The sequence below is a fragment of the Antechinus flavipes genome, chromosome 1 (genome assembly GCF_016432865.1).
Source record: "Antechinus flavipes isolate AdamAnt ecotype Samford, QLD, Australia chromosome 1, AdamAnt_v2, whole genome shotgun sequence".
Classification (NCBI taxonomy): Eukaryota; Metazoa; Chordata; class Mammalia; order Dasyuromorphia; family Dasyuridae; genus Antechinus; species Antechinus flavipes.
In genome coordinates, this window is record NC_067398.1 from 668,141,929 (window position 1) to 668,165,291 (window position 23,363).

At 40.1% G+C, this 23,363-nt stretch overlaps 1 protein-coding gene and 1 long non-coding RNA gene across 2 annotated transcripts in view; one reads left to right on the forward strand and one right to left on the reverse strand.

Annotated features, from left to right (window-relative positions):
* The window catches only part of LOC127545064 (uncharacterized), a 51,330-nt gene extending 45,821 nt beyond the window's left edge, over positions 1 to 5,509 (forward strand). Inside the window, exon 3 of the long non-coding RNA XR_007949585.1 lies at positions 5,423 to 5,509. This is a non-coding gene — a long non-coding RNA (uncharacterized LOC127545064). The remainder of the gene's footprint in view (positions 1 to 5,422) is intronic.
* The window catches only part of CPAMD8 (C3 and PZP like alpha-2-macroglobulin domain containing 8), a 166,017-nt gene that overhangs the window by 48,823 nt on the left and 93,831 nt on the right, over positions 1 to 23,363 (reverse strand). Inside the window, exons 27-29 of the mRNA XM_051972095.1 lie at positions 18,202 to 18,283; positions 5,391 to 5,547; positions 3,518 to 3,592 (exon numbers count right to left, since the gene is read on the reverse strand). Of these exons, the coding sequence (XP_051828055.1) occupies positions 3,518 to 3,592; positions 5,391 to 5,547; positions 18,202 to 18,283 (314 nt within the window). The remainder of the gene's footprint in view (positions 1 to 3,517; positions 3,593 to 5,390; positions 5,548 to 18,201; positions 18,284 to 23,363) is intronic.

The window sequence follows — 23,363 nt, forward strand, 5'->3', positions numbered from 1 at the left end:
TCAAGTGCTATAGAAAAGCTAGTTAGATGCACAAATACTTAAATGAGGCATTGCACATGAATATTTCTGCAGAACAGTGATTTCTTTGACATGGATGTTCTCCTGTGGTGCTGACTTCCATAGGCTGTCTGGTCCATTCTTGTCCAGGAAGTCCACTTAAAGTGCCAGAAAACTCTTCTGGATCGCCTGACATTTTGTGGACAACTTGGAGACAGTGATTACTCCATGGTTTCCAGCTGTCCAATATTTCCAGGAGAACGTTGATATTAAAAAAAGGAGTTTTGTTACAGAACAATTTGGGTGTCATTCAAAGCACTACAGAATTTCCCCACAGCAGTCTAAGTATTCTTCAACCTCATCCCAGCTGGGCCAGCGATAGTGTCTCTCTAAGCGACTGGCTCATCCAGTTCATGGGTCATCCACCCAGCTGTACATTAGTCTGGACAACAGAAATTTTTTTTCCTTTTGTTTTTTTCCTGTGTGACTATTTAGGACGAACTTTTTAGTGCTTCCAAAAGTCTGGCTCCAAGTCTCGCCCTTTCATTTAGGAAATCCTTTAGTACACTTATTCACAGCATACCCTGGGCTCATCAGTGCTCTGGGGCTTGGTGGATTGACACAACGTCATTTCCACACAGGTGCATCTGGAGGACCTCACTGTCCGTAGGGCATCCCTTTCCATCTGGACTAAATGCTGGACATTCTCCATGACAGTAGCAAATATCTTTGGTGAGCATGTGCCTCCCTGTCTTGTTCCTGGCTTCATGTTAAGAACCAGAAGGTTGTTGAACAAAATTATTTCTGTTATTACATCTTTTAAAGACAATATGTCCATGGAAGTGCCATATTGGAGGAGAATATTGTACACAAGTGATTAATAAATGTTTGAACTGAAACTGAAAAGTACACAGATGGAAAAGTAAACATTAACAAAAACATACTTGTGTAGACATGAATAGACACATATATACATGGGCAATAGTCAGACAAACTGGTGCAGACAGGGCCATTATCACACTTTTACACTGACGTATACACACACACACACGCACACATACCCACATCAGACGTTCACTCACATCTCTTCATTGATAGGCTTCAATTTTGATTTTAAGAGGTCAAAGAGAAACAAAGATCAAAACTGACCTAAGTCAGAACTCTGGTTCATTCCTTCAAGGACATTATCCTGACTTGGCAGAGTAAGATACTACTATTTTCTCCTGAAATTCTTTGATTTTCATGACAGTAGAGTACTGAAGTCTTATCTTACTATTCCTCTATCTCCTTCTATTGCCTCTTTTCTTTTTCTCATAATTGTGGGAATTTCCCAGTCTTTCCTCCATCCTATGTCTCTCTCCAATCCAAAAGTGACCAAATCCACTCTCACAAATTTCAACTCCTACTTCTATCAATCAATATTCATTAAGCACCAACTATGTGCCAAGCACTGGGGATATAAATAGAGGCAAAAGCCAGTCCCTCTCTCAAGAACTTATAAACTAAAGGGGGAGACAGCATGCAAACAAATATATACAAAGCAAGCTTCAAACAGAATGAATGGGAAATAATGAATAGAAGCCATTAAATCCAGATCTATAGCCTCAGTCTTGGTCTTTCTCCTGAGCTCCAGTCCATAATCTCTGCTTTTTAAACACAATTCAGATGTCCTTCTATCATCTCAATTTAACATGTCTTTAGTCCAAATCTTCTTCCTCTTCCTATCCAGTCTTTAGCTCCTTGTAACTTTTCCTCACTGCTCTTAGTTTAGCCTTCTGGATCCATTCAGAACTAATTTAATCCCACATAACCATGACAACCCTCAAGCTATTTGAAGACCACATATTTCTACCAACTCTTCCCTTTCCCAAGCCCTTACAAGTTTCTTTGCTTCTATGAGTCCTCTCCCAGTAGAGAATGTCATTTTGTCCCCCTTCCCCATTTTAGTGCCTCCTCTAGTCAAAGTCCTTGCCTAAAACGTAATCCTTCTACCTTCTTTACTCTGAATAATAATAATAGCAATAATAAATGACCCTTACATTTCAATTTAAAGCTTGTAAAGTATTCTCATAACAACTTTCTAAGCTAGGCAAGTAGTATATATATTTATCCCATTTCAGAGGTGAAGAGACCAAGGGTTATGGATTGAGAGCTGAACTGGGCCTTATAGTCACCTGGTCCAAGGCCCTCGCTTGTTAGATGAGGAAGCAAAGGCCCAGAAAGACTTGTTCTTTGTCTCACAGGATGTAACTAACGAACAGGGACTCAGTCTGAGTCTCTCGACTTTTTTCACTTAAAATGCCACTCACTTCCCAGAGTCCCACGTCCCAAGTCTCAGAGGATTGAGACCAATGTTAGCTCAGAGCCAAAATAGGGATGGAAGTCATCTAGTGAAGGCTCCTCATTTTATAAAGGAAGAAAATGAACCCAAGACAAGGAAAGGAACTTACTAATAATAAGAAGAAAAATTTACATGGTGCTTTAAGGTTTGCAAAATGCTTTACAAATATTATCTATTTGATCCTCACAATAACCCTGGGAAATAGATGCTATTAGAAATCCAATTTTCAAGCAGAGTAAACTGGGATAAACAGGATTCACTGACTTGCCCAGATTCACACAGCTAGTTAGTGTCAGGGGCGGGATTTGAAGTCAGCCAGTGCTCCCCACCTCCAGGCCCAGGGCTACTGCTACTGCACCCCTGCTGGCCTGAAGCAGAAATAGGAGTTGAATCTGGATCTTCTCACCCTGTATTTTGCCATTCTCTACATATTCTCAAAATCATGTGGACTTACTAAGTTGTTCTTGTCAAAGGAGAACATGAGCATTTCTACAAACAAGGCCTGGGATCTTGAGAAAACTGGTGGCCAGCGACAGGCTTGGAATCGGGAAGATCTGAATTCAGATCTAGCCTCAGGGACTGGCTGAAATGTGTGACTTTGTGAAACTTTGTAAAACTCCCCAAGTGGTGGTGAGAGCTAAATAAGATAATATTCACGGTGCCAGGTACAGAGTAAGTGTCATATAAAAGCTTATTTCCTTTCCTGAAATGGGCAAAAGGTCCTTTCTGCACCTGATCCCTCTCCTAGTAGCAATCTTGCAGATGCCCAGACAGCAATACAGCTAACAAGGTGAGTCTCCATGATTAGACAACTCTCCGGGCCCCTGGGCTCCCAGCACAGGCCACTGCTTGTATGGACAGATGAAGCTGCAGATTTTTGGGGAACTGGGGGCACGGTGCAGTCACGTATGTTGAGCACGGATGCATCCAGAACTGCATTATCAAGAGAAGCGGTTGTCACCTGCTTTTCCCATCTCAATCCCCATGCCTCCAGCACAAACATACACTTCCACATATTCTCTCTTTCTCATCTTTCTCTCTTTTCTCTATCTCTGTGTCTCTTTCTCTCCCTCCTCTATCTCTTCCCCTATCCGTCTCTCTTCCAATCCTTGCACCCATCTCTGTGTGTCACGCATCTCCCCCCACCCCAAAAAAATGCAGGCGCTCCTTGTCCCTTACCTCAGAAGTGATTCCCGTCTCCAGTAAAGCTGCCACCACGTATGCAGTCAGAGAGATCTTTCCATGGATCCCACCCTAGGGAACAAAAGTGGAATGGAAGTGAAACCAGATTAGCAGCACACACTGCCCTGTGTATGTCTGAGGTGCCATGTTCCTGATAGCTAGCATTTCTAAGGAATTTTAAGATACGCATTTTTATTACATATAATTTAGATATGGTCTCTCATTTATCCTTATAACAATCCTCTGAGATAAATGCTATGACCCCCATTTTACAGATTGTGGAAACTGAGGCATTCAGAGGTTAAGTTTCCTAGAGTAACACAACTAACTAAACATAACTGGGGAAGGACTCATCTAGTCTACTATCATCCAATTAGGGGGAGCTGCCTTTGTGTATTTATTTCAGTAGAAACATTCAATAGAAACTGTTCATGTTCAGGGCACAGGAGGCTACATCAGCTCCATTTTTCTAGTGAATATGTTTGTTATTCTGGTTGTGTCTTGATACATACGTATGTATGATTATGGGTCTCAGCATGCTTGCATTTGTTTCTTATGTATATGTGTGCTATGTGAATGTGTATATGAAGGTAAGTGTGTATAAGTGTGTGCAAGTGTGTTATATGAGTATGTGTATGTGTTTCAGTTCCAGTTCCTTGGCCCATCTGTCAAATTGGCATGAAAAGGATGGGTGCTTTGAATGCTGAGAAAGGGCTGGGACCGAAGCCTTCTCCACACTTTGATGCTATGATTGGGGTGTCCAGTGCCCCAGAACCTTTCTCAAGTCCTTCCTAAACCTTTACTTAGCCCTAGGTCAAGCACCACACCGTCATCTGATTAGTAGGGAGACTGTGAGAGCCAGCTCTAATTGGCCCAGGTGAAAGCCTAGATTTTCAGTTAGAGCATTCATGCCTCAGAAATGGGCAATTTCTGCAAATTAGGGCTTGCTTTATTGTTTGGTTGCTTGTCTGGACTTAAGAAAGTTTAATGCAGATTAATGGTGTATACATACAAATGGATGTTAAACAGTGATTAGCCTGTCCCATGTGGTCCTAGAGCCATTGCCTGCACCCAGACGGCAGGAAGGAGAAGGCTGCACCAGGGACGCAGTTCCCAGTAGGCTAGCCTGCAGGTGTGGTGATCAGGGTGATGATGATGATAATACAGTGTTTTAAGCTTTGCTAAGTGCTTTACATGCATTATCTCACTTGAGGCTCACAGCAGCACCAACTCTGGGGCCATAGTTTCAGGAGACATCTAAGAAAAAGATTGGGTCATTCCCAATGATCTTGTGTTGAAGAGTGCCATCTGCACCCAGAGAAAAGATAGTGGGAACTGAATGTGGACCACAACATAGTATTTTCACTCTTTTTATTATTGTTAATTTGCATTTTGTTTTCTTTCTCATTTTTTCCCTTTTTGATCTGATTTTTCTTGTGTAGCATGATAATTGTGGAAATAGTATAGAAGAATTGCATGTTTAACATATTTTGGATCACTTGCCATCTAGGGAAGAGGGTGGGAAAAAGGGAGGAGGAAAATTAGAATACCAGGTTTTGTAAGGGTGAATGTAGAAAATTATCTATGTAGATATTTTGAAAATAAAAAGCTTTAACAACAAAAAAGAAAGGGCTTGGATTTGCCACTAAAATTCCCAAGAACAGCATCGAGGAACCTCAGGTTGTTGGAATTGGAAGGAAACTAAGCAAAGTTAACAAATACAACTTTCATCTGTGAACACAATATAAGGATAATACCACCTGACTATCTATAACCAGAGGATGGTCATAGGAATCAAATAAACTATGAGAAGTGCTTAATAAATGCTTGTTGATTTGACTTGTTGACTTGAGAGTACTGTTCTGCTTACCTGGATGTCTTTGTTCAATATTCTTCCCATAGCAGGAAAGGAGCCATCTTCCTTCTGATGCCGAATGATCCAGTCCTTGGCAGATACCAGCTCCTTAGGATCAATGAAAATAAACCCCCGTGACTGGGCAAAGGACTTCAGGACAAAAGCCGTTAGCCTAAAGCACACCAAACGTAGATGATTCAATAAAGGTGCCCACAGAGAATCAAATAATCAACAAGCATTTATTAAGCTTTTACTATAAGCCAGATACTGCCCTACCTTCTGGGGATATAAAAGCAAAAATAAGGCAATTCCTGCTCTAAAAAAGCTTACAGATCATCCGTCAGAGAGGGCCACCCACATGACTATTTTATGCATGGGGCATGGGAGGGGTGTCCCTGAAGGGCTTGACAGCATGCTCTGTTCTATTTAACAGAGTCTCTACATCTCCCTATCATGTGGCTGGGGTAGTTGCCTTTGATTGGCTACCTGCATCTTTAAAATTGGTGAAGCTGAACCACTCACTCTCTTTTCTGTCATCATTTCAGCTTCATTCTTTTCAGCAACCTCTATCTGCAGTGTCTGGTGTGGTCGCCAGAACTAAACTGCTAAGTGGGGAAGGCAAATGCTTCCCCTACTCCCTTTCTTTTATTCTAGCTCCCAAAATGGGTCTGGGGATGATTGTTTCTCTTTTGTATTATTTGTCTTCCTTCGTTTCAGGTGCCAGAAGTGATCCCCATGGCACCTGCTGATTGAAGTCATGAAAACCCCGAAGCTGGGATTGCAGGCAGAATGATGGAGCTAGCTAGCCTGGTGAGGGAGTCTTAAGGAGCCAGGGTACCTAGGACTCAAGCCTGAGCAGGAGCAATTGGGACTTAGAGCAGGGATTATACACAATAGCAATTGAGCTAAACTGTTTATCTGATCCCTTTCCTGTGTTACACACTTCTATATACATAATACATATATACAAATGTGTATATATAGATGATAGACACAATAAATTTTGGGAGAGGAAAACACTAGCAGCTAGAAGGATCAGGAAAAGCCATTTGAACAGTGTTTTGAATGAAAAAAGGGATTCTAAAAAGGTAGATGTGAAGTAGGAATGTTCCAAGTGTGGGAAAGTTAGCACAAAGATGGAGATAGGATATAGAGTTTCATGTGTAAGGAAGCTGGACTGTCGTCTGTGAGAAGTGATAGATTTTAAAAGGAGGAATGAGACCAGAGTGCAAAGGACTTTAAAACAGAACAGAGGCTATAGGATGCCAGTAGTTAATTGCACAGGGGAATAAAATGTTCAGCCTCCACTTTGGGAAAATCCTTTTGACACTGGATGGATTGGAGAGGAGAGACACTTCAAATAACGAATCAATAAGCATATATTTAGTAATTGTTTTGTGCCAGACACTGAGGAAATGAAACAAAAGTTGAAATAATCCTTCAAGCTGCTTATTATCCAGTATATTCATATGCAGACATATCCAAGAGAGGTACATGGTCAACTGAGGGGTGAGGCGGTATTAGCAGTGGAGAATATCAGGAAAGGACTCAGGTTGTGCTCGAAGGAAGTGGGGGCTTCTGAGAGATGATAATACCAGGGAAGTGGGACAGCCAGGACAACGGTGTAAAGACAAGAATAAGTGTGGTGTATAGGGAAATAGAAAAAGGCCAACTGGGCTGAACTACGGGACAAGCTACTAACAATAGACCAGGCCAGAAGTGATAAATGGTAGTCAAGGAAGTATCGGAGGGAGATTGAAATAACAAGATGTGACAATAGAATGGATATATGGCATAATTTCAAGTGAAATAGTAGTTTATGAAGCTTGGTGACTACAAGAATTGGTAGAATCCCCAATAAAAATAGGCAAATTTGGAAGAGGGTTTGAGAGGAAAGATAATTAAGTTGAAATTTGGACAGGTTGAACTTGAGATGACTATGACAAAACTCCAGTTTGAAATATCCCCAAAGTAGTCTGGATCTATAGGGTTAGGAGTTATTTGAATGGAGATGATAATTAAACCAATGGGAGGTAACCCCCCCAAAAAAAGAGGGTAGAGAGAAAAGAGAAGACCTAGCAGAGAAAACACTCACCCACAATATGAGCTTTCAAAAGACAAGACTGGCTGGATCTGCTAGGAATGTTGAAGGAATTCCTAAAATGGATGAGGTGGGGATAGTTAAACTAGATAAAGTCTCAAGATCTTATCTCACTCATAGAATCATAGCATGGTAGAACTGCATGGGATCTTAGAATGTAAACAGAGAGAATGGCAGAGCTGAAAGGGATCATAGAAAACAGAACACAGAATATCAGGGCCAAAAAGATCCTTAGAGATTCAGTCCCTTCAATTTCCAGATGAGAAAACAGAGGGTCAAGGACAGAAAATGACTTGGCCACAGTCAACCCATAAATCTCAGCAGAGTTGGGACTCCCAGTTCCTCCTTTAACCTTCTTCCCATTATTTCTGGATGTCTCTCAAGAGATGGCTTATTCTTTTCACTTAGAAGAAAACTCTTCCATTTACAGATATTAAAGGCCTTTTAAAAATGAACTTTAACAATTCGTTTTTTTTTTTTTTACAGTTCATTCACATGAGGATCACACTTGTGCGCGCGCACACACACACACACACACACACACACACACACACACAATAGAGGTAATATGGCCTCACTGTTTCCAAGGTTTCTCAGTTGGGTTTTGGGGAGTTTGGCACAGGCTCCAGAGCTACAGTCGTTTCCTCTGGAATATCCTTTGGGGTTACTTGGTATCATTAAACAAAGAATTTATTGGGCGGGCCTGTAGATTGTCATGTTTCCATGTCCTCATGGGCCTCACTTGTTTCACTGAGGTAGTCAGGTCAAGCAATGAGCAGACTACTAGAACTGGAACTCAAATCCTACTTCAGAGTCTTTCTACCTATGAGATCATGGGCAAATCACTGAATCTCTCAACCTCAGTTTCCTTATCTATAAAATGGGAATGATAATCACACCTACTTCCCTGAATTTTTATAAGGCTAAAATAAGACAAATTTATTATTATTTTTTATTTTTTTGGCAAGGCAGTTGGGATTAAGTGACTTGCCCAGGGTCACACAACTAGAAAGTGTTAAGTGTCTGAGGCCAGATTTGAACTCAGGACCAATGCTCTATCCACCGTGCCATCAAGCTATCCCAAAAGGAGACATTTATCCAATATTTTATGAACCTTTAAATGCTACTTAAGTGCTAACTATTATTGCTATTTTAAAGGTTTGGTTTTCATTGTAATATACTTGTAAAGCAATTGAAAATTTGCAAAGTATTGCAGAGATAATTAAGTCCGTTTGATCTGCAAACTAAGACACAGAATGAAAGTGTGGCTTATCCATGTCTTTTCAGTTAGTTACTGTTAAAGCTGGCTGGGATTCAAACCAAGGGTTCCTGATCCTCAGTCCCATAACATCACACTGCCAGCTTTCTGCATGTGTGCATGTGTATTTTCTGCCATGCAAGGCAGAGAAATATCATCTGAACAATTTTTCTTCAAACTGAATACATGGGGAACAAAAATTCAGCCTTTCCAGTTCCAGTGACCTTCCCTTTCCCAGCCCACATGATGTTCTGTGGCTCTCGACTACATTTATCATGCAATATTGTGTATTTCAGCCAGCTGTGTGGGTGTCTTATCCCCAATTGGAATGTTGATGAGGATAGGGACTTTGTCTTATCTAAATGTGATATTTTCCCCACAATAGAGCCCCAGGATATTGCATACAGTCATTATTGAATAAGTGCTTCTTGTTTAAATGTGTCTTTGCAGTTTGGATCACAACATAGTATTTTCATCTTTGTTGTTGTTTATTTGCTCTTTTTTCTTTCTCATTTTTTTCCTTTTGATCTGATTTTTCTTGTGTAGCATGATAAATGTGGAAATATATATAGAAGAATTGCACATGTTTAACATTTATTTAATTTAACACTGGATTACTTGCTGTCAAAGGGAAAGGGTGGAGAGAAGGAAGGGAGAAAAATTGAGAACACAAGGTTTTGTGAGAATAAATGCTGAAAACTATCTTTGCATATATTTTGGAAAATAAAAAGCTATTATTTAAAAAAATTTTTGCAGTTAGATGGTTTTGTCTAATTTTTTTTTTCAGATGTACTTTGTAGGGAGTATCTGTTGGGTTTTTGTTGGCATGGGTCAAAACCAGATCATATGAAAAAAATTTAAAATAAAATCAAAGGGTTAAAACAGGAAAAAAAGGATCGAGCTAAGTAAAAATCTTTGTCAAAAAAAAACCCTCAAAAAACTAATTAAATATATTCAACCTTCTGATCTCCTTCTAATCTTTAGCTCTATCTAAATCAAGATACACCAAAGGAATGGAGCCTCTCTACAATGAGGAAGAGCTCTGGCCTGTTTTTCCACCCTTGATTTGTCAGGTTTATCCATCCCCTGAGAGGAGAAGGGTGGGAGGCACCCTGCCTGGCAAGGCATTTTTTAAATGTTAAGTAATTGTATATCACTAGATTTCATATCTAGGGATTGAGCAGTGCCAGATCTTCAATCAAAAGGAAAGTTTATTATATCAAAAAGGGATGTAGCCATGTTATAAAAGTAAGTTTCCTCCCAAATGAATTCTAATTCAGAAAAAAAAATAGCACAATTTAAAACTAAGCAACAGTGAAAGAAAATGCGGTCCATGGCCTCGGCTGTTAGGGGGCTCCACCAAGTGTGGAGGTGTCAAATCCCACCCTGAACAGAACAGATGGGCCTCCAATTAATGGAGAATTTGACCTTGAGGAATATGTGTAGATGGAGCCAAATGTTCATTTGGCTTTGGTTGGTCAAGTGATTACTCATTCTGATGTGGAAAGAGGATTATAAGTGATTTATACTGCCACGTCCATCTTCTCCTTCACATTTTGAATCTTATGATTTCTAAAGGAACTCATAGTCTATGTGCCTCAGTTGCTTCATCTGTAAAATGGGAACAATTATGGCTAACTACCTCACAGAGTTGTGGGGAGGGGCTATAAGATACTATAAGTAACTACTAGCAATTACTATTATTTAAATTGTGGGGTATTCATGCTTTGATTGGCTTTTGCCAACTATTATTGCTATTTTAAAGGTTTGGTTTTCATTGTAATATACTTGTAAAGCAATTGAAAATTTGCAAAGTATTGCAGAGATAATTAAGTCCATTTGATCTGCAAACTAAGACACAGAATGAAAGTGTGGCTTATCCATGTCTTTTCAGTTAGTTACTGTTAAAGCTGGCTGGGATTCAAACCAAGGGTTTCTTCCACCACAGAGATTCTATAATTTTACAGTGATGCACAAGGAAATGGGGATCATGAAACTGGCCCAAGTTACAGTGCACAAGTGACATCTTAATTTTACAAAATTGGGGCAAGAAGACAAGACTCTGATATCTCAAAGAAGCCTTACTATAATAATAAGCTCTATTAAGAGCTTTGTTTGGCAATTAAGCTATTAGATGTGGGAATCTCCAACAGAACACCTTACCTGTCATTCTCACTCTCTCACTTATCTTGAATCTCTCTGTCTACTCTCTGGTTCTTTCTCCATCTCCTACAAATACACTTACCCTTCCATCTTGTGATCACTGTCTTCTATTTCTTCTGCTCTTTATGGCCAAATGTCTAGAAAAGGGCATCTATACTAGGCGCCTCTACTTCCTCTCCTGTCACTCGCTTCTTCCCCCTTTATAATCCAGTTCCAAACTCATCCTTCCACCGAAACTACTCTTTCCAGAGTTACTAGGGATCTTTGAGTTGTAAGTCTCAGTGACTTTTTTTCAATCCTTACTCTACTTGGCCTCTCTGCAGCGTTTAGCATTGTGGATTAATCTCTTCTCTCTAAGTTTTCAGGACACTGCACTCCCCTGATTCACCTTCTACCTCTGGGATGGATCCTTCTCAGTCCTTTGCTTGATACACCTCAGCTCATACCCTTTGACCATAGATGTCTCTCAAGGCTCAGTCCTGGGTTTTCTTTTCCTCTCCCTATATGACACTTGGTGATCTCAAAAGCCTCCATGGGACTTAATTACATGGGGATTAATTACAATCTCCATGCTGATGATTCTCAGCCTCTGCTCACCTCTAATCTCCTGTCTCCAATTTCCATTCAGACTGCTTGAACTGGATGCCCAATAGACATCTTAAACTCAACATGTCCAAAACATAACTGTTATCTTTTTCTCTAAACTCCCCTTCTTTTAACTTCTGTATTACCGTCAAGGGCAACACCATCCTCCCGGTTTCCCAGGCTTGCAATCTAGGAGTCATCGATAACTTCTCATTATATCTCACCCCACTCCCTAACCCCCTCTCTCCCCCCCCCCCCCGTATCCAATCTGTTGCAAAGGCCATGGATCTCACTTTTGCAACATCTCTTCTCTGATGCTTCCTGCAGTCGGGTGTGGGTCTTCCTCAAGCTACTGCCTAGACCATTGCAATAGTCTGTGGGGAAATCTGACAATAAATGAATTTTTGATACATAATCATACCATTGGGGTGGGAATTAGGAGACCTGGTTTCAACATCCCAATTAAACATTTTCTAGCTGATAGTTAATATATTTTTATTAAATGTCTACTATATGCCAGGCACTACTGAGAAAAGAGTTTACAGGCTAATAATAATAATAGCATTTAACAATTGTATGCATACAAGCTTCAAACAGCACAAACTAGAGATTACCAAAAGAGGGATGGCACTAGAATTAAGGGAGATCTTACTGAAGGGCTTCCTGCAGAATGGAGGATTTTAGCTGTCTGATCATCTTACCTCTCTGAATCTCAATTTGTCACTGAAAAATGGAGCCAATGATTCCCATGATCCATCTCATGGGCATCTGTGAGGAAAATGCTTTGTAAAAGCCCTATAGTAATGGAAATTAGTACCATTCCTATGATTAGTTCTATGGTTGTGGTGGTTTATAAGCTATATTCTTTACCACAACTTTATGAGGTAGGTAAAGCCTGTCTCTATTGTACATAGGAGGAAACTCCTGTCTCATCAAGGTACACAATTGCAATTAAATTACAGAGCCAGGTTAGATGCACGGCAAGTATGTTTTCCATGATATTATTGGGACATGTGTGTTGCACACTGGAAAAATGCATACTCAAGTGTAAGTCTATAGTTCATCCCACTAAAAATCACCAACTTTTCATACTCCCTTTCCTACTCCCATACATCAACCCTGGGGAAAGACACCAGCTGCATTGACTTGTAGTGAGTTTGTGCCCAAAGTGGACACTGAAGTCACCATAAAAGTCTCCTCTGGTTGTTTCATCTCCCCCCTCATTGTCACTGCCCACAATTACCTGCCATGATACCAGTTCCCTAAACTCATGAGTTCAATAGCCTCCTAATTTGTCAGCAATCATAGGAAATGGTGTCGAACCCTTTTGATAGTTAATGATCTAACCCTTCTGGACCTTTTCCGAACTTTAGTGTTTAGCCACCAATATCACTCGCAATAACATGCCATAAGCACTGCCATAAGGTGAAGGGCACACTACTTCTGAAAGATAGTGAACCCCTAGTTTCTCTCTCCCCCTCTCAATAGAAAGAAGGGATCTGTTGTGTCAAGCCTAAAGCCTTCTGCTGCAGTTTTAATTATGTCTCCTCTCAATGAAAATCAAAAACAGCTTTTGCTGATAAGGTGACTCAAGTGACTTGGAGTAGAGGAAAATGGGGGGATCAGGTATCTAAAAGTTGTTATATATGAGAGAGCATATATTTTTCTACCATGAGATAAAGTTACAAAGGCTGATTCTAGATCAACATCAAGAAAAACTTGCTAACACTTTGAGCTTTCCAGAAGGAACATGAGTCATCTCATAAAGCAGTGAGTTACTAGTTACAAAGGTCTCCAAGCAGAGGTCAAATAACCATTTGTCATAGAGCGGCCTCTTGCTCAGGTATGGGTTCCATGACTTTTCTAAATCTGAGATTCTCTGTGTATCAACAAACTTCGGTCCCATGGGTGTTGCAAGTTAAGTGTAGCCAGCAGGGGGAGTAGGCTATATGGTACCAGTAAGACCTAGCCACGGGCTAATTCTGGCATTGAATGTTTTGTTTCCACAAAGGTGGAAAAGAATTGTTATGTAAACATGGCAACATCCCCAATTCTAATATGGCTCCACTGAATACACAAAGCCTTCCTGAGTTTTTTAGAGTGCTTGCCTAATGTCAGGAATTCTGAGTTTAAGGCCAGGTTGTGCTACTGACTTCCTGTAATATCTTTTTAACCTCTCTAGGTCTCAACTTCCTCATATTTAAAATAAAAATAAAAAGGATCCTGGATCCACAGCTAGGAAGGATCTTGGAAGCAATATAGTTTAGCCTCCTTATTCCACAGTTGAGCAAACTGAGGATGTCTGAAGTAGGATTTGAATCCAAGGTTTTGGACTCCAGAGATAGCATCCCTCCTTACTTTGTACTACTACCCGTCATGGGAATATAACAACAATAACATAAACAATGGGTGGGGCAGGGCTTCTGAAAAAATTCAAACCCAAGTACAAATAATAATAAAGTCATATTTACATAACACTCTATGGTTTGCAAAGTGCTATATTTATAACAAATCCCAGAGTCTAGAGTTAGAAAGGTCTACTCTACTCTACTCTAACCCACACCTGAAAAAGAATCTCCACTGTCACACACTGATCACCCAAATGCTGTTCAAAAGCTTTCAAGGAAGGAGAACTTACTTGTCAACTTGCAAATCAGCTCATCCTACTTTTAAGTAGTCCTAATTATTAAGATGTTAGAAGGCTGCTAGGTGGCTCAGTAGACAAAGTGCTGGGCCTACAGTCAGGAAGATCTGAGTTCAAACTTAGCCTCAGAAACTAGCTGTGTGATCCTGGATAAGTCACTGTCAAAAATCACTAGGGAAGAAAATGGCAAACCATTTCAGTACCTTTACCAAGAAAATCTCCAAAAAGATGACAAAGAATTGGCCATGACTGAAAATGACTAGGCAACAACAAAAAATTAGAATGGTATTCCTGACTTCTAGTCTAACTTTGCTTTTTTGCAACTTTCACTGGAGCCAAATAAAACAAATGTAACCCCTCTTCCTCACATCAACACTTAGGATCACAGAACCACAGATTTAGTACTGGAAGGGACCTTGAAAGTCAAATCTGAACTTCTTGTTGTACAGATGAAGAAACTGAGATTAAGTGACTTGGCTAGTATTTTACAGAGTTTGGATCAGAATTCTCTTTTGTTCAGCATGCTAGCATTCCTCCTTACTTTGTGGAAATTACAGATCTGATTGGCAAAGAACCCATGCCCCGCACCAAGTCATTGATAAAAGGGGTAAACAACATAGGGCCAAGCAGATTCCCACTAACCAAGCTGACATTGCAGCATTAGTAACCACTGGACTACAGTTCTAGGCACCCAAGTCCCCTGGCTTGGTGTTATCTTCGACTTCTCACTCTTACCTTACTTATCTAATCAGTCTAATCAGTTATTTCTATCTTTACAACATCTCTTGTGTTAAGGACCATGCCTGGGTGAAGGGGCAGGTCAAATTTCTGAGAGCCTTCACAGCTGTGGATCATAGCATCTGAAGGAGTTGCAAGGCAGCCTTTGCTGACACAGATGTTGTGGACAGAAATGAGATAGATCGGAGACAGGGGGAAGAGGAGAGGGGTCAGACAATGCAACGGCCTGGCCTCTCAGTCTCCTTGTAACATCATCATCCTCTCACATGAAGAGATCCATTCACAGGTCTGAGTTAGACCTCCAGCAGCTACTGGCAGGTGGCTCCCTTATCATAACACTCTTGCATCCATCCACCCCTTTTGTTCACACACACACACAGGCACCAATAATCCTCATCACTATTGGCCTGGACCTCCTAATAATTGCTTTCTCTGATTTGTCTCTTTTCACTCCAATCCATCTCTGTACGACTGCAAGACTGTAATCTCTTTGAGGACAAAGACTGTTTCAAATTTTTTGGTTTTAAAATTTGGTTTCCACAGAACTTAGCACAGTACTTGGCATATGGGGGGCAAATACTATGAGCCCAATTATTCAACCAATTCAGAAGCCATCTCATTGTATCACTGTCTAGCCCAACTTTCTCCAACTTTGCTACAAGAATACTATGAGATACTTTATTAAATGCTTTGCTAAAATGTTTAATAATCCTCTTCAAAAAAGAAATAAGGTTAGTTATTCATGACCAAGTATTAATGATATTATTATTAATGCATTCTCTGTAATCATCAATCTTCAGTAGCTCAAAAGAAATATGAGATGTGCAAATTTAAAGCCATCTCCATCCCAGTTCTCATAGAGTATTTGGGTCTGACCTGTGGTAGAGCCTTTCTGAGCTCACATAGATCTGATCAGCCACAGTTAGAAACAAGGTATCTTGATCCTCGATACAGGATTCATTTGGATCCTTTTTGAAAGTAGGCAACAAACACTTCCCAGAAAAACAGGATCCCAGAAACTGAAAGTTGAACTAAGCAGCCCCCTTAGGGGTGTATCTGAGAGGAAGCCCTAATAGGAGAGACCTTGCCATTGGTCACATGGCCTCTGCTCAAAGCTCTCTAAGGGGAGGTGGCGCAGCGCCCATCACTCCAGATGGCTGTTCCATTTATGGATGGCTCCAATTGTTAGGAACTGTTTCCTGATGTCAAGATTAAATTGCTCTCTTTGCAACTTCCACTGATTGCTTTTGGTTATTTCTTGTGGCCAAAGGGAATGTCTAATCCCTCTTTCATATGATGGATTTTCAAAAACTTGAATGCAATCTCACGTGCCCCTCAGCCCTTAGAGGATGCTAGTCAACCAGACTAAACATTCTCATTGATTTTCCCTCCATTGATTTTCCCACAGACTCAAGGGACTTTCTCATTCTGATTGCCCTCATCTGGACACTCTCCACTTAATCAATATTTTTCTTAAACTAAAATACTCCAGAACAAAATACTTCAGAAAAGAGTTCTCCTGGATTGGATGTTCACTTTACTAATCATTGATTTCATTATTTGTTCTAGAATATTCTTAGGAAGTGAAGTCAAATTCACTAGACTATCCTTTTGTAGTCTGTTCTTATTCCTTTTTTTGAACATCAGGATTCTTGCCTTCACTGGTTTCTGCAGTCCCTCATTTTCCACAGTCCCTCGAGTGTCACAGCAGTGGTATGGAAACCATATCCATTAGCTTTTTGAGTTTTTGTGGACATGGTTGATCTGGATCGGGTAACCTGAAATCAGTAAGGACAACTACGTGCTCCCACCTTATCTCCTGATCTATCACAGGTATCCACCCCTCTTAGTTCTGTCACTTTTAATGCAAAGGCCATTTTGCTTGACAAAGAAAATGGAAGCAAAACAAGAACTGACAGCTCTGACTTCTTTCTGCTGTTAGTTATTATGGCACTATTCACTTCTTACTTGATCTCCTCTTTCCCCAATATAGTTTTTTTGAAAAATTAAATAAAACACTCTGATTGTCCTTGCTAGCCTCAAGTCATTCTGAATGTAATAGAGTTCTTCATTTCCCAATCAACAGACATGAGTTATTTTTTAAAATGAGTAAACAAGATTGATTAAATACTGCCATCCCTTTAGCAGATGAAAACTCTTTAATTGGGTCAAAAAGAGAGAAGTAATCAGCTAACCCAGAAAGCTAACTGTTGGGGGAAACTGAGTAATAGCCAGTCCAGTGGCAGGTCAGTCTAGGATAAAAGAGCTTGAGACAAACCTCTGAGAGGAGAAGATTTAAGAAGAAGAATTAGGGTTTCTCTCTTTGTCCTCTCTTTTCCCTTTCCTTTCTTTACCCTACTCTCTGCCCCACCTTATCACCCCCTACAAAAGCACCCATTCAAGTTTGAGCCCCCTCTCCTAAAAGACCTTATGTCTTCAGGGAATAGGGAGAGGTGTTTTTATATCAACTGTTTTTTGGTATAACTGCTTAGTAAAATTTTTTTTGTAAAAGATAACTAAGGTTACTGGCTGACAATAATTTTACATGACTATACCTTAAGACTATGAGACTATGTCTTATTCTTTGTTATTTGCCCATGATCCATGTTTTAATCTTCTATAAACATATTTAAAAAAAACTAAGCTAATTGGTGAATTCCCTGTATGTCCACACTGGATTCTCCAGAGAATCCCCTTCTTATTCCCCATTAAAATTATTTTCCTTTGTGTCGTCTGAATTACATTCTTAAGAGTTTTCCAGCCTTCTTGGGTTGACTTCCTCTCTAGTTTTAGCCCCTGAGATACTACCCACTCTTCCTTTGAACTCTAGGATGAATCTAGGATGAATATGTATGAATTCTCTCCTGGCTTGCCTCTCTCTATCACAAACTCTAGAAAGGAGTGATCACTTGCCTCAAAGTTTTCCTTATTTCTACTCCAAGCAACTATTTTCTCTGTTAGTGAGAATTAGATCCAGAATATGATTTTCCCTTTTTTAGTTCCTTTATCTTTTAAAAGAGGATATTATCATTAAGACTTGTTAAGCTAATGGTTCTGTTTTTGCCAGAGAGAACAAATCTAGACGATGTCATTTCATGGTGCAGTTTCTCTCCAGAATTTCTGGGTTCAAATCCCAACCCAACAATTAATCAGCTGAGTGACCCAACTATTTTATTGAGAAGTATTCAATGTTTCATTTCTTCATCTATAAAATGGAAATAAAACTTCTCACAGGAATATGATGATCCACTTTTTAGACTTTAATGGAATGTATGGATGTGAGCTACACTACCCCACACTAGCTCATATTTCTGTAATGACAATGACAGTGACTTACCACATGCTCCCTGAAGCATCCCTTTCCCCAAAAGCACTGTATGAGCCATCTTGGCGCTTGTAAGTCAGTTGGCGCTGATACCCTGAGAAACACAAAGATAAAATTCTGTTGTACACAAGTGATAACTCAGTTATCCCTGGGAATATAGAAGCTATACATCTTTTGCATTGGCAATTCACCCCTTCTTTTACTACAACTGCCAACACATCATACCACCATACAAAATATTGAGATGAGAACTATCTCATTACTATTACCACAGAATACTAGAATTTTAAAATTAGATGGAGCATTAGAGGTCATGTAGTCTAATTTTGTGCTTCTGTGAATTCCTTCTATTACATAGATAGCTTGAATACAACCAATGATAGTGAAATCACTACTTCTTGAAGCAGCCCATTCTACTGTTAAGAATTTTTATAGGACCAAACTTCTGGAGCCATCTGATCCAATCTCCTCATTTTACAATTGAGGAAATAAGGCTCAGGAAGATAAGTGACTTGCTAAAGATCACACAGGAAAATAAGCATTGGTGGTGGGATTTGAACCCAGGTTCTTTAAAGCTAGCTCTCTCTCTTCTCTACCCTACTGCCTCCTTTTAGAGCTAAAATCAGCCTTCCTATCATTTCCACCATCACTCCTACTTTGATTTCCTGTCTCCTGGAACTACCCAGCACAAGTCTAACCCTTCTTTCCCATGGCAGTTCTCCAAATACTCTAAAAGATTGGTTTTGTGCTCACTCTTCTCTTCTTCAGACCAAAGATCCCCAGTCATTCAGACCCATTCTCTGACCCCCATTCTCATCACCTTGTGAAATTTTCTCTAGCCTCTTGCTATCCTTCCTAAAATGAGATGCCCAGAACCAGAAACCAGAAACAGATGAGGCTCTAACCAAAGACAGAAAAAAAATTACCTCCAACCCTCTTGCCATCCCAATAAAGGAGGGTTGGAATATTCTTCAGTCTGGAAGGAAGGTTATGAGATCTGGCTGCTCAGAACAGTCCTACCTACCCTCAATTTCCATTTGAAAAGTCCTGGCTAAATTTAGGCCAAGATTAAATAAAAATAATTCCTTTTTAGCTTAAGAGTTGAATATTGCTAATTACAAACAGTTTGACTCCCATTGCCTCCATGAAAATTTAAATTATCTGTATGGCAAACCTGAAGTGTGACACAAATGGGCTATACATCATTCCAATAATATTCATGAATGGAATTGGCAAGAAGACGGCAAAGCCATAAGATGGAACAGACCTGCCCACTTTTCCAAAATGATCTATTTTCACAGTCAGTAAAAGAAAACCTGCAACATTTAGTTCTTAACACCTTACTTCTCAAAGTAACAAAAAAGCAACAGAAATAGCAATGAGGCAGATGCCTGTAACCCAATGCTTTTATGTTGTGCTGGAGTTTAAGTAGACACAATTGTCAGGCACTTTTACTCTATTTGAGTTGGTGAGTTCAGATCATACCTCAGCCATTAGCTGTGTGACCCTGAACAAGTCACATAATTCTGTTTGCCTCAGTTTCCTTGTCTATAAAGACAATGCCTTCTGGAGAAGGAAAAGGCAGTATCTTTGCCAAGAAAACTCAAAATGGAGTCACAAAAGGGTCAGAAATAACTGAACAACCATAACAGCTCAACCTCCTTCTCTCAGGGGAAGAAGTGATTTCTTTTTTAAACCCAACTGTCCCCAAGAGGATTAAAGGCCTGTCTCCTCTCACCCGTCAGTTCATTTCCTTCACAAGGGAGAAAAATTAAAATGTCTAGCATTTATTATTTACTACATGCTAGATACTGTGCTAAGCACTTTACAATTATTATCTCTTTTGATTCTGACAACTCTGGAAAGGAGGTGCTATTATAACCTCCATTTTACAGATGACTAGAAGCCCAGGTGATTGTCCTGGGAAGCTGTAAGAAGGCATCTGTAAGGAAAGACTGGCCAATGAAGATTTAGTCCTAGGAGCATGAGTAGTTGTGAGGCCCTGGAAAAACCTAATCACAAAAAATGGAAGAGCCCTCTTCTCCATTTCAGAGCACATACAGATGTGCTGTGACCACTTCTAGCAAGCTATCCAGGAGGTGAAGAAATGGACTTCTGTTTGGCAGATGGGCTGGAATTGGAAAGGGCAATTACTGGCCCAAGGTAGCTCATCTCTCTCTTCTTGGCTCGGCCATGTTCAGGTGAGGAGGAAAACAGGTGCTGTAACAGCTCTGGGTGGGAAGAGGGAGTAAGCACTACCAGCCTGCTCTTCCCTTGGGGCTTGACATGCTACATTTTATGAGCAGCTGAGCCCAGAGAGACGCAAAAAGCCCTAAAGGATCTTCTTAACACAGCTAGCAGCGGATCAAAGGCAGACAGGAGAGAGTGACTCAACCATTGGCTATGCCATGTTTGGAAGTGAACTTGGGACAGGCAAATGTTTTGTAGCAAATGATTTAAGTTTGAGCCCACTATTCCCAGGGACCAATATGGTGGAAGGGAGAATTGTGCCTCCGAGTATTAAGTAGAAAGATTTTAAACTTCTCCTCTTGCTGCATTTTGTTAGAAAATTTCCTTTTGTCAGAGTTAACTGATTAAATAGTACTATGGTAATTATTACTGCAATTGATATGTGGGGAAATACATCAGAAAGGGATTTGAAATCAATGGCATTAGAAAAGATACCCCAAGTCCTCAGGGATACTCCTAAACTCCTGAGGGGGAGATGAAGTCAGCCTTCTTCTAGGCACTAGTTGATGTAACCTGGATAAGTAGTTTTAGAGTCTATAATGGACTATAAATCAATAACTCTTGTCTTTAACTCCAAGCCCTCAGCCAGAAATCTTGGTTTGATATCAGTATAAAATATCTCCTAATTGTATTTAGCACTTAGCTCTTTATCACATTTACCTGCTAAAGAAAATAAAGTAAAATATTAAACATAAAAGGGTAAACAAACTTCTTAAGAAACGAGGTTAACCAACTTGCATATTTCAAACCTTGGAAAGCATCCAGTTCAGAAGCACATACATTTTCAAGATCACAGACAAATAAGCATCAGTGGTAGGATTTGAAAGAGAAAGGGAAAGAGGAAAGAATAAATGATGGTCTCCAAGCCCCAACAGATTTTAGAGAATAGGATCAGTCACAGTATGGCTCTATCTTAGTTTGTGCATCCCTGTGACCACGGGCAATGTCCTGTCTTCTCCCACTGCTGGCAACTGTTCCTGACCAGACAACTGACTCCCACTGCTTCTTGCTTCTGCAAATCCAAAAGTTGGAAGGACAAGCTTGGGAGTCAAGGTCAGCTCCTTCAACAGTTCCCAAATAAGGGCAAAACTGCCTGGGGACAGTGTTGAAGATAAAGGCATTGGGAAATTTCTACTGAAATATATAGGCAGCCATTTGTAGCATGCTGATCTCTTGGGCAACATTTGCAGAAAAAGTGGCCAAGTCAGAAGGGAAGAGAGACTGAACCAGATCAAATACACACCATGGAAATCCATGCTGAAAGTGATTCAGCTTTGAAAATATTGGGCCATCACCACATCATGATATATCGCAACAAAAATAAATCAATAGAAATAGGAGAAAATCATGCATGATACTAATGTTAAAAAAAAAGAAAGAAAGAAACCATCGATACTTCTGAACAATATTTCTGTTCCCCCATCTTTATTATTCATCCTTTGTTTTCAGAGGACCAATGACATCATGGTGATGTCTTGGCTTGTTTGTGAATTGAACGTGAGGCAGAATTGTGCACTCATCAGCCTCCCTCTTCTCGAGTCATGTAAGTCCGGTGGAAGGATAAAGTCAAAAGTATTGCCCAGGATGCAGTGGATAAGGCTGATCAGGGGAGTCCCTGATTAACTTCATTGGATTATAGGACATGGATCTTTGGAGGAATCTGAGGCATTTTTCCAAAAAGAGTGAACTGATTGACTTTTAGTGGCTGGGATTGCTTCCAAGATAATTAAATGATTGAAACTGAGAAAGAAAGACTTTTATCAGAAAAACCACTGGTGCTATAAAAGAAAGCAACAAATCAACTTGACTTCATTTGGATTTTCTCTTTGCTTTGCCTCTTTTCTGTTGAGAAGATAGAGAAACAAATGGCAGAAGCAGAAAGCCCATCTATCAACTCCTCACTCAGGTTTCTGACAAGGGCCTGCTAGAGTTGCACACTTGACCTGCGAATCCCCATCTTAGAGATGGCAGCACCTGGGGCAATGATAATAATGAAACACAGAGAGCCTTTGTATGCTCTGAGTACTCAGTAGAGACTAGAACTCTTGGGAGAGAACTTTCTCAGTCTTAGAGATAGCACCAGCTGATAGATGTCCTGCAGAAGCCTGTGAAAGAAGCAGACCGAGTAGTGCTCATTCAGTCTGCAAGACAAATTGTGGGATCCCCATCTCCTATATGGAAGAGAAAGGATTTTTATTTCCTGGGTAAGGTAATTGTAGAGTCTAGGCTTCTGGGCAAAGGAGATATATTTTCTGAGGCTTGGAGGAAGTCTTGAGCACTGTGTATGATTCCAGGTTCTGGCATTCCCACATTGAAGAGTCTAGAGATTGAAGGGAAAGATTTCTCCCTTCTAGAGGGAGAAAGGGATTTTTGGATAGAGTGCTTTTTGGAGAAAGATCAATTTGGCCCCCCCAAAGCTAAAGGATAAGGGATATCTATGCCTTGGAGGAAAGTAAGAGACTTGGATGTTGCCACAGTACATCTCTCCTTTCCCAGACCCCACTATTCTTTGGGGATTTTGACTGTGTAAGACTGATGGGAATGGGTATTGGCTGTTCAACAACATCCAAATATGATTGCCTTCCAGGAGGGATTTATGAGCTATTTAAGTGCTTTCTGTGTTTTCTGTATGTGCTTATACACTCCTGGGAGCCCTTTTAGTGTTTTATGTATTTTCTGCTTCTATTTATGAGCTCCTTCAATCAATCAATTAATTAGTGAATGTTTATTAAGTGCCTTATACATGCCAGGAACTGTGCTAGATGCTGAGCAAACCAATACAAAGAGTGAAGAAATCCCTATTCTCAGGGAGCTTACATTCTAATAGGGAGACAAATACATACATGTATATAATTATAAGAATTTACACAAATAAACAAGGTCACCAAATACAAAGAGACGATACTAACAGTGAGAGGACCAGG